At 37.2% G+C, this 16,312-nt stretch overlaps 1 protein-coding gene across 4 annotated transcripts in view; it reads right to left on the reverse strand.

Moving 5' to 3' along the window:
• The window catches only part of ANGPT1 (angiopoietin 1), a 150,823-nt gene extending 136,499 nt beyond the window's left edge, over window positions 1-14,324 (reverse strand). For all 4 annotated transcript variants that reach the window (XM_062503402.1, XM_062503396.1, XM_062503386.1 and 1 more), the window contains exon 1: window positions 14,031-14,324. In XM_062503402.1, coding sequence (XP_062359386.1) covers window positions 14,031-14,324 — 294 coding nt within the window. The remainder of the gene's footprint in view (window positions 1-14,030) is intronic.
• Between the last annotated feature and the right edge of the window lie 1,988 nt (window positions 14,325-16,312).

Genomic DNA, 16,312 nt, shown 5'->3' on the forward strand with positions numbered 1-16,312 from the left:
ATTTTTTTGCCTGTGATTTTCTATAAATAACAGACTTCAGTCTCCACGGGTGCCAGGCTAGTGTTTTGCAACATACTACTCCTACCCCTTAAAATTCCTCCTGATCATGTGGGAATTTCTTGTTCTGCCAAATAGGTTTGCCTGGATCGTGCTGAGTTCTGTCTGTCTCTTACTGGAGAGAAATCCCTTTATGTTAGGGCAGAAACATTTTGCTGTAGGTGAACACAGACAGCTGGGATTAAAAGGTAACCTGGAACTTGTGCCACTTCTGAAAGTGACAGGAAAAGGAGAAAGGAAGGAGTCTGCTTAAGATGGATGGGCCTGAGGTTGGGAAAATCCCTTTTCTGAAGAGAAATTGAGCTTAGTTTTTTCCTGCTGATTCACTGTGAGCAGCTTCAGGCCAAGCTTCATATGAATTCGCTAGCATCACATTCCAAGTGAGAGTCAAAAGCCTTTTTCAGTTTCTAATCCTCTCGAGACTTTAATGATAATAGTTTAGGTTTGTGGACTGTGTTGAAAACCTCTTTTGCGTTTTGTTCCCATAGAAAATTACTCTTTTTTTTAGTTGGCTTTTTGGTAAGATCTCATGATAACACCTGGAAAATATAGTAGCAATGCCAGGATAAGTCTAAGAGAAGTAAAACCGAAATTAATATCCATCATGATAGAAAAAACACCGACCAACTCTTAGGATGTCTCAAAATATAAAGCATCACGTATTCTAAAAATTGTCTTGCTTCAGCTTTATTATAGCCTTTCAGAAGGATTGTACTATGGAAGTATAAACATGACAGCATTCAAAAGCATACTGATAGAACTAACACTGAGGTGTCATCTTGAAACTTAAGAATAATGAAAATGGGAAATTTACCCTAAAACACATTTTAATTGTCCCATCATGGTGAGTTATAGCCCAGAGAAAAAATTAACAAAAAAAAAGACAAAACCAAACATGACTAATTCTAGTAATGAACAACCAGAGTTTTGATCATGCTTTCAGGAGCTTTGTATGATTTTGGTAGGAAAATAATGAACAAAAATATTGAAGTAGTCTTTAAAACTTCACACGAAAAAAGATACCACACTTGGTACATATTTTGTGGTTCAAGAATTCATGTCTTATTTTCATGCCCATAACAGTGCAACAAAAACATTTTCAGTCTTGCTCAATTCTGCTTCTAGGAAATACCCCAGGGGGTGAGTGGCCAAATTACTGGATGTTTCCAAGATGTGTAGGAGTACTAAATCCTGGGTCAAGGGAGATTTTTTCTTTTTTATTTACCACCCCCACCCCCATTTCTGGGGTTTGTAAGGCATTTTTTTTTTGTTGGAGGTATTAAGGTAGAACATAAAAAATGCTTTGTTTGTCTTACTGGTTTAGCACTAAAGAAATACACTCACTAATCCTAGCTTTAACAGCTGAATTCTTGACAAGCTCTTTTATTTCAGCCAGTGTTTAATTTTATAACTATTTTTAATGTTGTTACATCCATTTCACTTTAAAAGTCAATATATAAATATGTTGAATAAACAAATACTATTTATTCTGTATAGTGACTTGTACAGTATGTGCCATAATGGTTATCATCCATTGGCAAAAGAAATTAATGACAAATGTTTCTTTGGGTAAACTGCGCAAGGAATTATAATTCTGCAAGGATTTATAATTTTTTTTTTAACTTTTGTGGCAATGTTCTCTGTAGAAAGACTCTGGACTTCCCATTCTCACCCACTTATCCAAAAGAATAAAATATACATGTGTTTGTTCAATGTAACAGAGGAATTTCAACTCAGTTCTACCTCCTGTTGAAGTCTGTGAAAAGTAGCTATGTTCCTGTGCTAACACTCCAATGATGAAATTAAAACAATTTATTTCACTGTATTAAAGCTTGCCTCATGAAACATTTGAGTACATTGATTCAAAATAGGACCCTTGGTGTACTTTGGGTCAAGTTCTTAGATCTTGCAAAATTTAAATTTGGCAAATTTGGGCAAATGCCTTTCCAGTATTCCTGACCTCTAGCTCATCATCACAAACTGTCCAAGGTGCTTGTTGATGCTAGTAAATTGTTTCTTCACTTAATGGTCATAAGCAGCAAACACAAACACTACTTATTAGGCTATCATTGATAGCTTCAGGGGCTTTCCTGTTGACAGTGACACATTAGTTACAACCTATAATGCTCCACATGGCATTTGGGTTCCATTCAGCATTTCAGCCTGTGATCACTGCATTTTAGATACACTTTGATAAGCAGCAAAATTTGGAGAATTTCTGGTTTCCTCATTAAAACATGCTGCTGAGCATCTTCTCTTATTGACTGCTGTATTCTTAAATTTAGACAGATAATTTTTCCATTATTTTTTAAAAAAAGAAAGATCTTATTTTAACCGTGATGAGTTTTTCTTCAGCAGGCTGTACTACTGCTGAAATATGCATTATTATGACATTTGTAGGGCCACACAGCAGTAAACAGTTTACATCTGCATTGTATCAGAACATTTTACTGAGCACAGTGTTGTATATCAAAGTAATTTCTCCATCTTTTCTGTCACATCAAGACATGGTGTGTAATTTTGTGATTGTATCATTTACCCTTCCTAGGAATTTTTGATGAATTCTTCTATCAACCTCAAAATGACAGACCTCTTGCTCTGAAGCACCACCCTCACCTCCCACCGATAGTTAGCTTTTTCAATATCTCTCTGGGTCCCTTACACTTTCCCTGAGCTGTCCCTCCCTAGACTGATTGTCCACAGTTAGAAATTGGGTTACCAAGCCGATCAAGACATTTTCCTCCCCCCCAATTATTATTAAATTAATTCTGCTGTAATCATCCTTTACCTTTAGCAATAACCTTGCAGTACATGGCAACCTCCTCTTCCCTTGTGCGCCTCTGCAAACACGGTTGTCTTGCTTATGTTTCCCTGCATAAAACTTTGGTATTGTAACAGGTACAAACAGTTCTTTCAACAGCTGACATGAAGGCAGAGGCTCTAATGGTTGAACTGTGGGATGTCATGGAGGTCAGTGATGTCAGAGGAATATACAAAAGAATATTTATTACATCTGCCAGAATTCTTAGAAAAGCCAAGAGATCAAACTAGGTCATTCAAGAAAAATGTGAAGAGAAACAACCTTAATCATCGCCTCTGTATTTCACAGGCTAAAGTGATGAAGAATTTTGCAGTCCATATCTCCTCCACACAAAAATAGTAACACAGAAAAACCTTCTAACAAAGCATTGATGGCCTTTCCCATTGACAGGATAGAAGTGACGCAGGAAAGATAGGTGGCCCTTGACCATTTATCTCTACTATGGTAAGTCACACACAGAGTGAAGTATGAAGTTTTAGCCAAGGAACAAAGGGGAATAGTTCATTCAGGAAGAGATTAGATCATCTCTTTGAGTAATTTTCCTTCTAAGCAGATCCTCTAAATTCCAGGCACAGCACCAAAAGCATCGTGGTTGGGGGCTTCCCATTACTGTGTTGACTTGCTGATGTGGCCAAGAAGGCTACAGGAATTTCCCGATGAATTATGACTGGGAAGAGTAAATATTTAACTATGACACAAATAAATATACTTAAATGATAAAGGAAGCAATCTTAAATCCTCATTTCTGTTACTTTTATCTGCATATGAATGCCTGGTATTAGAAAAGCTGCAGAAATCTGTGAGCTCTTTGGTATTGAAGGAGACTTCAGGGAAACAAATTTTATATGAAGCATTTCTCTGAGATTTCAGAAATACTGAGTTATTTCTACACAGGATTTTTAAATTTTTTTGTTATTTTTTTCAAAAAACAACATTTTTTTAGAAATAGTTCTCTGATAGTGATAGTGATATAATTATTTGAAAATCCTTGCATTTTGAGACACAAATGCATGACTCACAAGTGAGATGAGAAAGACATGTAAATGACCCTATTATTCACCCTCATTGTTACCCACACACTGAACTGATGGTAGAGTTTTAAAGAAAAGATTTATTTAATACAGTTTTCTTTCCTTCAAAAGACTTCTGCATGAGAACTAAAATTCCCACAAAATAAATTTTGCTAAAGCAACTCAAAACTGAATGTATGAAAATGAAAATCAGCACTTTTAAATAGAACAATATGTGGTTTAATACAAATTCAAACATTCATTCAATAGATTGCCTAGAAAAAGAAAACAAAAAAAATTATCATTTAACAACAACTAAATTTTTTTTTCCTAAATCTCCACTGTGCAAGACCATATTTGCAGGCAAGAGATTCCAAAAGAAAAGTACATTTTCAAAAACACAGGCTGACAACTTTAAAACATTCATAAATAATATGATCCAGAGGGCAGGCAAGTCCATAGCAATCCTGAAGAGTAAAAGCATCTCTAGAGATTGTACTAGGACTTCTCCTTCGATTTTTGTGGGTATTTAAAATATGTTCTGTGGATTTGGAGTGTATTAAAGGTGAAAACTTAAAATGCATCTCAAAATATTAAATTTGCATATCAAGAATAAGATTTTTTTTTCACCTACTATCAGGACATAAGAATCCCACTTTAAAGAAGGAATAGCCTTTGGTAATGACTCAAAGTTTGCTGCAAAACTTAAAATAGTGGGCAGGAGCACTCACCTGCCTTAAACTCAGTGCTTTTCTCTTTGAAACCTTGCAAGTTCCCTCTGTAGTTTTAGATTGGTGGATCACAGATCAGGAAACTAAAGGTCTGACCTGCTAACAATGTTATCCCTAAGGCCTGAGCTTTGTAACTTAAGTAGTATCTTCAAGAAAAATCTCTTGTCTACAGAAAGCCTTTAAGGGAAGTTCAGATGTGAAAGAAGACAGGATCAGTGTATCAACAGCACATCAGCCTGCAGTAGAAATCATTTTTAGATTCAAAATTGATTAGCACCATTCTGATTTTCTGCGTTCTAGTGTGAAAGAATCCATGCTGCGTAAACAGACAAATTACCTTCTAAGGTTGTCTTCTCATGCTCCCAATTTTCTCCCACAGTTCTCTAGTCTTGTCTTAATTTCATCCTGGCAGGAATGCTCAGAGTTTATCCTATCTCTACTGTAATCTCTCAAGCCTCCTTGATACAAGAGGGGGAGAAAGAATACCAGTACCCAAATTCTCAGGCAGAAGAATCAGACGAAAATTTGGGTAACAGGAGCAAGTGAATTTTTTGTTGTTTCCATACATTCCTGTGTCAGAAGGAATGCCTGGTACCTCTATTTGCAACAAGACAACTAGAGAAAACATGGCAAATGGCAAGAATTTACAAATTAAAATCACCAGAAGTGATGAAAATTATAGCTATACACCTCTTCCATTTTCTATTAAAGAAACAGATGTCATCCATACCGAGAGCACAATCAGGTTTGTCTTGCAACATATGCACATGTAAGGACAGAAATGTGCCTGGGATGGGGAGAATAAAAGTCCAATACTTTTTCCAGAATACATGAAAATTCCTGCTTCATATACATTCTGGAAGGGACAAAAGTAGATGCGCTTATGTAAAATGTTTTTTCCGCAATACAGTTGGGGAATTGTTCACGCAGAATTTAATGCATGTACAACAAACAGGGTTTCACCTTGCTGCCAATTTTTTTTTTTTTAAGCCAACAGGTCAGTTTGAGGAGAGCAGGTATATTGGTATAAAATATAAGAATGGATTTAAGACACAACACTTAGGAACAGATTTCCAAGTATCTTAACACCAAACACCCCAAAGATCAAAATGCAAATATGTGTGCTCATACTCATGCACCAGAGTGAGGTGTTGTAGGGAGGGAAATTCTGCAGATTTCTTAGGCAGTTTTTCGTCAGCCACTTTTTACTCATAGATCTACACAGATTTTCCAGCTGCATTGTTTTCCATGGATTTTCAGCCTCTCTCCTTTAAGAAAGGATTAGTAATGCAGATTATACAATTGATCATGTACTATCACATAACAGACCTTTAAAGTACCTCCCCTAAAAACATGTGTATTCCACCATGAAATTAGGAAATTAAGATAGTTCTCTTACTATTACCCTTTTTTTTTTCATTTCTCCTCCTAGAAGCTAGTCCAGGAAGTATAAGAAATTTCCTTCAATGAGGTAGCTTCATGGCCTTAAGTACAGATTTTCTTTATGGCTTCCTCTGAGTAATTACAACATTATCTTAAACAATTTTTTGGTGGGTTTGCTTGGTTTAAATCTGAAATCAAACAATTTATATAGTGTAACTTGAGGATCTTTCCAGCTGTACCTGTCTTACTTTGATATCTGTACCGTATACCTGTTCAGTGTTGTGTGTAACTCACTATTAGGTCTTGTTTAGAAAAGAAAGTTTTGCTAAATTGAATTGCATCAGTTTTAAACAGGGATAATTAAAGTGGTGCAAGTCACCGATGAGAATTCTTATCCCAGTTGAATAGTGACTTATACTTAGATTAACCTGATTTCTAACCAAGGCAATGAAAAGTGAATCTTGATCTTTGTGCAGAAATATTAATGAGAATTCAGTGCAAACGTGCAACAATTTATAGCATTTCTAAGTTACCCTTCCAAGAGAATATTCATCACTCTGGTGTTTCATAACACTGTCTAAAATATACACATGTGGTTGCACAAAAATAACTTTGTGTTAAAATACAGCTTGTTTCATAAGAAAAAGGTTTTTTTCTATGAAATATGAAACTGTTTCAATTTCCTTTTACTGATCAAACTTCAACCCTTAATAAAAGAGGAAATTCTTATGCTACTGGGAGGACTTTTACACCAGGACTGTTTATTCAAGACACTTGAGCTGCTGGTGTTAAAGACGAGTTCACAACAAACTTACATGATACTGGTTCTAGAAGGTCCTCATTTACTACCTCTTCCTTCTGCAATTGTTGCAAATACAGATAATAAGGGTAAACTGAGCTGAACTCTAAATTGAGATGAATACGAGCAGGCAGTTAAGTATCCCCACCTTTCAGAGTGTGCTTGCAATAGGTCTTGCAAATGACCTCAGTTTTGATAACAGCAAGTTTATCCAAAATTTTTGTTAATGGTAGCTCTGAATGACAAGGCATTCCTCACTGGTCTTCATGAGAATCTGTACAAGACTCAGTCCCTTGCAGATGGATACAGGTTGGAGCAGCTGCTTGATGGGTTTTGAAAACCCTGCAAGATTTAGGATTATTCTGACTGTGAGCAGGACACAAATAACCCATTTAACCAACTGCAACCTTCAAGATATTCTTGGCTTTATAGATGTATATTCATTGTCTTTATCTGCTTATTTTTATGAACTATATTAGGTACTTATATTAAAAGCAATTTCCTTCCGAAAGATTTTTCGTCTCACAATTTTCTGTAAATATTGGAAATATTATCATACCACATACGCAGTTAAGAGCATAAAATACCTTCCACAAGAAAGAGTCCAAAAGCAACACAAAATAACATAATAAGCCTCCCAACAGCCTTATGAAATTGAGTACCAGTGCTATATCTGTATTAGAAAAGAGAAACCAGAATACTTAAAGTTTACAATTTCCTAGCAGTCACAAGCGAAGTTCATACTACAGGCATGGAGAGAAGTAAAGCTTAAATCCATCACACTTAACTGAGGCATTTAAATCAGGAAGTGAGCTGCTCAGGATTTTCCAGGGGTCAGTGAAGAGAAACAGGGACTTCCACAGAACAGTTCAGACAGCTGAGTCTTCCTCTGTGCTTGCTACTGTCTCATGACACAGCACTAAAAGATTCCCCACAGCAAAGAAAAAACTATTTGGGTAACTGGCATTCCCCTGGAGAATCTGGCAGCCAATGGCTTGGACAGGTGCACTCTTTGCTGGGTTGAAAACTGGCTCTAAGATTGAGCCCAGAGTGTGACAGTGAATAGTGCTACTTCCAGCTGGTGGCCCGTCACTCATCTGGTCCCCAAGGTTCAGTACAGGGGCCAGTCCTATTTAATGACTTTTCCAATGAACTGGATGAGGGGATCGAGTACATCCTCAGAAAGTTCACAGACTGCACAACACTGAGTGGAAGTGCTGATCTGCTGGAAGGTAGGAAGTTTCTGCAGAGAGGTCTGGACAGGCTGGAGCTGTGAACCAAGGCCAGCTGTAGGAGGTTAAACAAGGCTGGTCCTGTCTTTGGGTCACAATAGCCCCCTGCAGTGGGAACAGTGGCTGGAAAGCTGCCCAGTAGCATAGGACCTGGGGGTGCTGGTTGACAGAAGCTGAGTGTGAGCCAGTGCATGCCCAGGTGGCCAAGAAGATCAATGGCATCCTGGCCTGTATCAGAAACAGTGTGGCCAGCAGAATTAGGAAAGTGGTTGCCCTGTAGTGGGCACTGATGAAGCCGCACCTGGAGTGCTGTGTCCCAGTTCAGGCCACTCAATTCAAGTGAGTGGCTGGAGCAGGTCCAGAGAAGGGCAGCAAAGCTGGTAAACAGTTTAAAGGGAATTTGTATGAGGAGCTGAGGTTGTTTAGCCTGGAGAAAAGGAGGCTAAAGGGGACCTTATAATTCGCTACAACTACATGAAAGGAGGTTGTAGTGAGGTGGGGATTGGCTTCTTCTCCCAAGCAGCAAGTGACAGGACTTGAGGAAATGTGGAGATGGCCTCAAGCTGTGCCAGAGGAAGTTCAGGTTGGATGTCAGGAAAAAATTCTTCACTGAAAGGGCAGTTTAGCATGGGAACAGGCTACCCAGGACTTAGTGGAGTCACTGTCCAGGAAGGTGCTCAAGAAATGACTGGATGTAGTGCAGTGATTTAGCTGATGTGGTGATGTTTGGTCAAAGGTTGGACTTGATCTTGGAAGTATTTTTCAACCTTAGTGGCCCTGTGATTCTATAATTCTAAGTTTGGGTGGGATGATGCAAGCCTAATATGCCCAACCTTATTACTTTTCCCCCAGAGGCCATCTTTTTTATTTTTTCCAGGGCACACAGAACTGTGGAATAGGTTTCTTATTTGAATGGGAACAATGAGTTCTCAGCACCCTCAAAATGACATACCATTTACTGTATATCAGTTTCCTCTAGAAAAGCTCTCAGTGCTCCAAATGAGATCTCCCACTGGGCATCTCAGTTGGACAATTCTGATGACTAATAAATGTAATATTTTATTGCGACCAGAAATTGCCTAATTACAGCTGTCATCACTGTAAATAAACACATTCAGGTTCTACTGAATATTATGATAAAGCCTTCCCTCCAAGCATGGGAAATTTTTTAAAGTAATTTGCTACCAAATGTGGCAACATGAGAAACTGTCTTTCAGTCTAATTCCCTGATTCTTCTGCTTCTTAAAAAACAAAACACACAAAAAAAAGTAATTGCCAACAAAATTATTCCCCAATAATGTAAAGCTTTCAGACATTTCTATGTTTGAAGTCTTGCCTCTTTCTTGTGGGTCCACCAGAATATTCTAAGAACTTGCTTATTTGACTTGCAATTGCACGAACTTGCAATTTGACTAATAAAGCTTTGAAAAGCAGGCATGTTTTTGGCCAATAAATACATTTTTGGGGGTATAGAAGCAATTTTGGATTTACACTCACACATTAATTTTCTTAGAGCCAGTTTATTTCCATTAAGTTCTTTTTTACTCCTTAAATTTGGATTTTGTATATACTTGCTATATATACATACATATATATACTTGCTTTTATATATTCATATATACTTGCTCATTGAGCAGTACACTAGGAAATCCCACTGATTTGTATTCCATCCTTTGTTTTACAACATGTTTACGGGAACTGCACTTCAACTATCACTAGGAGGAGGGTCTCCTTTGGATATGAGAATTTATTGACTCCAAAGCAGAAAGGAGTACGCAGATTAGTAAGCAGCTTCTGTGTCTGAAAAATAAATACAGGTTTGCGCTGGATGCCAAATAGGAAGCTAGTGCCCAGTTTTGGATGAAACGTTCTCACTGTTTTCTTTTAGATCTGGTCTACATTGAAAAGGGAAAGATTTACTGGAAAGCCATTCTTTACACAACTCTGTTAGTAATGCTCATAAATGCAGAATAGCAGATTCCAAATCCATTGACTACTTTTTGTTTGTGAGAGTTAGCAGGAGTCCATAATGAATCTCCTGGTTGCATTTAACATCCAAACAGCATGTGAACTTTTAGGTCACGTTACATTGCAAAATGGCCAATGAAACATAATTACAAATAAAATGGAACTTCCACTATTTTTTTGTGATAGTTCAACTAGTGAAAATTGGTTTCTTAATATGAAAAAAAATTTCACACACACAATGACCATCTCCATCTCTGTATTAATATACATTTGCCTTATAGGATATTATTACAGCTCTTTAGATCTGTCCTATTCAGGGCAGGCTCTGTCACATTTTTACTCAGCTTCACAGCAAGAGTGACATGTAAGGGATTTTCCCATCTTCAGCAAATCATATAAAATCCAAGGCAAAACTCCAGACATATAAGCATATTATACTTCATTGCAGAAAACTTTAGTTAAGCCCTGACGGTAAAGAAAGCACAAATGGGCAGACTTTCAGTGGAGCCACAGCATACAAGTGGCAGACACTGGTCTTTCTAAAAATCATTTGTTTCTACCTATTGACTGGTCCCCTCAATATCTAGATCCTTTACCTGTTTAAAACCTAGGTGAGCACTTGTGTCTTTACTGTTGCAAAATTAGGAAGTAAACAAAGACCACAAAAAATGCCACAAAAATTAATTTAGTACAATTATTCTAAGAATAAACTTTAGACTATCAAATGGTTAGAGATATCACAGAAAAACTGCTCATAAATTCTTTCTTTAATGACTGAATAAAGACCGTAATTTCATGCTTCCTCAGCTGTAGCTGATAAACAACAGCACAGGCGCTTTGAAGGGAGCAGAAGTGAGTGGAAGCTGCTACTTTTTTATTTTTTTAAGTGTATCTACCTTCTCGTAATACTTGTATGTTAGCTTCTAATACTTTACAATCATTAAGGAATATTTTTAAACTTTTGTGGTGCTCCGCTTAGATAATGAGCAAGAAGAAAAGAAAGAGTGTATCATGTAGAACTCATTTTTACCATTATAACATTTATTGTTACCATTTTGATGTCAGGAAAAGTGTATGGAATGCTCATCTATAGAGTTATCCTGAATGTACACTGTGTCCATCAGTACTGTGATTCAGCAAGCCAGCAGCAACTTGTAAGCAAGACATGATGATAACATTTCATCTAACTCCTCTTTGGCAATACTTAGACACTGCAACTAAATACCAAACAGTGTCACGTGAGCCAGTCAGTTACTGCAAGAAAGAAAATGTGATGAACTGTTTGTTTTGAACTATCAGTATAAACATATTGCAGAAATGAAAACCAAGCTTAAACAATGGGGAAAGTTATCCGGTATTAAAATAAACAGTTCTAGGAAAATCTCTAAAAATGTTTACCAAGTCATCTTCTTCCGCATAGTTTCTGTGCAGAGCATTTTGCCATGTCCCTGGTTTGTCAACCAACCCCAGTTACACTGATTATAGATATGCAAATTATAATGGACAAAGCTGGGCCTTAATTGCCTGTAATTGGCTCCCCAAGCAAGGACATTTTTATCACAATCAAGCTTGTAGATCATCAAAGAAACAATTTCCATTAAGAAAAAAAATATTTTTTTACAGAAAAGTATACTTGTTTTGCTTCTAAAAATCTAATACTTTGGATATTAAATAACAACTTTAAATTAAAACTTAAGCAAGGATTCTCACAAATTTTCACAGTAAGTATTTTTTTAATACCACACGGGAGCATTTGTGCTGAGAAAATAATTCACTATGCCAAACATCAGCTATGCAAATTTTCATTGAAAGCTATATATATTATCTGAAGTAATAAGCATAACTCCTTTATGTAAGTTAGATTATTTCAAAAATACTTAAACATTATTTCTGATTATGAGTATTCTCTCCCAGTAAAAGACCTGCAACTGTCAATTATTCTTTAGTTCATTCACAGCAGGTGCATTGTAAAATGCTGTCTAGTGTAGAAAGTTTAGGGGGAAAAATAAATTCAGTGTATAAAAATGAGTCGTGAGATGGCTAAGTAATATATTCATGACACTTGAGCATTATGCATGTTTTGAAAGGAAATGAGTTATGGCTGAGATGCTTTGTAGTGGCAACAACAACAAAGCAGATTCAGTATTCAGAGATGCTATAAAGGAGCTGCATCAGCCTCGTTTGTTCGGAGTGAGACATGGTCCTTCACACAGAGAAACAGGTCCTTTCATTCCAAGGAAAACTGACACATGGGGATACATGCGTAATCCCAGTTTTATGCTAAGCCCTGGGAGCAGGGTGTTGGGGGCTGGGAGGGAAAGGAGGAGGGGAATAGTTCTGCCCTCAGCCAGTTTTACAGTCATTGCAAAAGAAAACAGTCCTAATATAAACTCCTTTCACTGGGCTTCCTACCTGTTTAATCACTTCCCTCCAAAGTGTGAGAGTACTAACCCTCAGACATTCCCACTCCAGAGACTCATATTTCCTCATGTTCAGTGAAACAGTGATCTTAGTTCAGTCTCTAGTGGACAAACACAGAATAAGTTGAGTCTTAGAAGCATGATTCAGCAGGCAATTTCCTCAAGTAAAATCATATGTGTATAAAAGCAGAAAACAACTTTCCTCTTTTAGTGTTTGTCTCAGCCTGCCAAGGCACAGTAAAATAATTTATTTTCCTCTACATAAAACATCCTCTTTTTTCCAGCCCTATATTCCCCAAGGCAGATCAAGACATTAAAAAATAAGAGAAGTAGTCTAAAAATTAAATGCTTGGTTATATTTTCCAAACAGAATCTTTTCTCTCTTGCTGTGGCCAGATATGCGAGTGAACAAATTATTTACCAAAAAATCAGGAAATCCTCTCTAAAAATTCTACTAGAGTTAGGGGGTGGGGGTGGGGGTGGGCTGTCTGGATGAAACAAAATTTTAAGTGAGATAGGTTAGCAGCAACTATGCTAATATGAAGTTTCAGCCCAGTTACTAGAGTCTTCATTAGAGTTTTATTGATGTTAATTCTTAGTATGAACTTGTGTTGGAGGTAAACCGTGTATCTCTCAAATGGGTATATACAGGAATTTTCTTGTACCAGATTACATGACTAGTTGCATCACTCAATTGTGCAATTTTCTAAGTTTTACCAGTTCAAAATGGCAGCATCTAAATGGGAATATCACAAATAGCTATACACAGACTGTTTATTTATTTTAACTGGTCAACTACCCCAAAGTATTTTTTTACCAAGGTAAGGACAACTTCTGTGCAAGGTATGTAATTTTACACACGTGAGTAATTGTGCTAAGGTTACTGGGACTGCTCATATGAGTGAAATTATTCACATATTTAAGCCTTTCAGACCCAAACTTCATAAAAGTAATTACTTCTGTTAAGTTACTGCAACACCTTGAAACCCATTTTCCCCTTTCTAGGAAAGAATGCACGTATATAAACACAAATTGAAGCAGGCTGTTTCAAGACCAGTGTATTCAACATTGTTAAAAATATTTACTGTGAAGTTTTAGAAGTGTGAAAGCCTATATATTTTTCTGTTTCTTTCCAACAATCAGCTGGGTAGAATAGTATTACAGGATCTGTTTATGGGGGAAAAATTATATTCTTAACCCAGTGCCCTTAAATGCTGATTTTAAATGCTCCCTTTTGCTGTCACAGTGGCAGGTATCCTTCGTGACATCTGAGCTGAATCTGTGAACTCTAAGTAGAGCTTATAAGAACTTAATAAGTTCTGTCAGTAGAGTCTCTGCAGGATTTCTGTGTTCTCCAACTCACATGCCTACACAGTTTCTTGAAAAAAAGCCTTAAGTAGCCACATCTTTCAGTAAAGTGAAGAAAGTTCAGTTCCCAAAAGCAATGTCACTAGGAAGGGTGCACTCTGGATAAAACACTTCTCTCCTACACAGCCAAGAACTAAATCAACCCTTATTACCTCTGTTCTCATAGAAACTAATGAAAATTTTGAACAGCATAAACATCCCCCAAAAAATCACTTAGCGAGAAACAAAAAAAGAAACTTACTTTTTGCAGCCACTGAGTATAATTTTCCATCACATGCTCCAGATGTTGCAGCTTCTGGGAAGAGAAATCCTGTTCCACGTGAGGAGCATCTCTCTGAAGAGCATTTGTGTTGTACTGGTCTGTCGTGCTTTCACGACAGTTCCCGTCCTGTTCTGGCAGAATGAAAGTGTAGGTGCACTGCCCGTGCTGAACCCGGTTAAATCTTCTCCCACTGCCTTCTGGACCCCGACGCTGGTTACAGCCTACGAGAGCAAGAATCACTGCCAGGAAAGCAAAGGAAAAGAAAACTGACATGTTATTATTACTTTCCTTTCCTGCTTTAAGAAAAACTTTTTCTTCCCCTTTCCTTAAATTTGTTCTTAATTTCTCTTAAAATCTTTGGAAAAAGGAGCAGAGCAGCACACTTTAACAATCAAGTCTGGATAAACTGTTTTTTGGTTTATTTTTAATTTCACTGTGAGGATAGCTTCCTTAGTTAAAATTGGGAATATTTATTGCATAGTAGCTAAGATTTATTGTTTCCTCTCTGTTACAGTCCAGCATGTAGCCTGCTTCAGTCAGCTGCATATGCATATCCCAGTCTCTTTCCCCTACACTATCTGCTGCAGAACTGCTATTTTCTCTCAGGCTTCAGTGAGTTTTATTAAGGTTGCACTTTCAAGCCAAGCTGGAAGCAAGCAGCCTTTCACAAGATGACTTGACAGGAATGCGTGTATGAGTGCGCCCCTATGCTAAGGATGGCTGATGGCTCAGTACAGAGGGATCATCTTACAAACTGGCTGGATGCATGACCTCAATCATGCATGTCTGCCCAGCCCCTGCTGCATACAACTGCTGGGGGCTTCGGGAGAATTCACGTAGGTTTAATAAGGAAGTCAGTCCACCTTAATACACTTCATATGTTCGCACTGACCTATTAAAATGTAGATAAAGTGTAGAAGTTTGTTGTAATCCCTCTGTAAATATACAAAGCACTGAAATTAAAAATACTTTCAGTTCTTCTCTGCTCTGTATCTGTTAAAGAATTCTAGGTCGGGCAAATGACACTTGCAGGAAAAAAAAGTTCCGTTTAACCCTAACTAGGTTTATCTAATTTTCTAAGACAGTTGTGTTTCTTTAACAGTTTTCAGAGAGCTGTTTTATATAATGTATTGAAATTAGAGCTGCCAAATAGTAATCATGAAAGGTAGTTCAGAAAGATAATAGTTTTCTGTGTTTGGTATCTAAACTAAGGTAAATAATTAAAAACCAGTGAAAGATGATGACTGAACTATTCCAGATTACCTTCTGTATCACTGCATAGTTATCACATGCATAACACCAATTTTCAAGTCTGTATGGGCTATACAGGCACTCCTTGTTACGTGTGGAAACTTCCTCTGGGGCAACTTCCTCAGAATAAGACTGTCGTAGCTGTTTAAACTGTCCAAAAAAGGACTGTGTGGATTCACTGGCCTGGCACATCAGAACAGACATTTGGGGTTACAAGCATCATAAAGTCAGCCCAGGACATTAACTATCTTAAATATTGCCTTTGGTATTTGCTAGAGACAGATAAAAAATGCACAGATTATAAACAGGAATGGAATATTAGTGATATTTGGAAGAATTTGGATCTGAATTCCTGCACTATTATTTGATATCATTAAATAAATATCAGCCAAAACTAATGCGGAGCATTTTGCACAGTATTTCCCACAAAAGTAAGTAGTCTTCTAAATAGCAATAGTGCATCACTAAGAAAAGAACCATCAAGGAGACCTACTTGCACAAATACTGAGTGCAAAGCACTTCAGTGCTCATGTAATTGTGACCTGTATCACAACTACAATGTCATTCTAAAAGAACTGCCTGGAATATTTAGCCAGGCATCTGATCTGTTCCTGTGCAAGCCATTCCTACTCAAACTACAAAACATCTTGCATCTGGAAAGAAACCACTGCATTTGAACCAATAAGTAAGTAATATTCCCTATAATAAAATAGAAAAAAATATAAATTCATATGTTGCTCTATATTTTTAATATATCCAATACACAGAGAGAGGGGAAAGAAAGGGAATAATGCGAAGCAAAAAGCAAAGTATCAATGCTACTGTTGCTTTGAGCAAAATCAGAATATCATCCCACCTCCGAATTGTTCAGGCCAACTTAACAATTGTTTTTCTGCTTCTGAAAACCAGTGTTTTAGTTTATTTTCTTCCTCACATATAGGACTTCCCATAACTCTCTACCACCACCAGAACTAACGCTGCTGTGATTTATTACAGTCTTTGCAATTATT

The sequence above is a fragment of the Cinclus cinclus genome, chromosome 1, assembly GCF_963662255.1.
Source record: "Cinclus cinclus chromosome 1, bCinCin1.1, whole genome shotgun sequence".
Taxonomy (NCBI): Eukaryota; Metazoa; Chordata; class Aves; order Passeriformes; family Cinclidae; genus Cinclus; species Cinclus cinclus.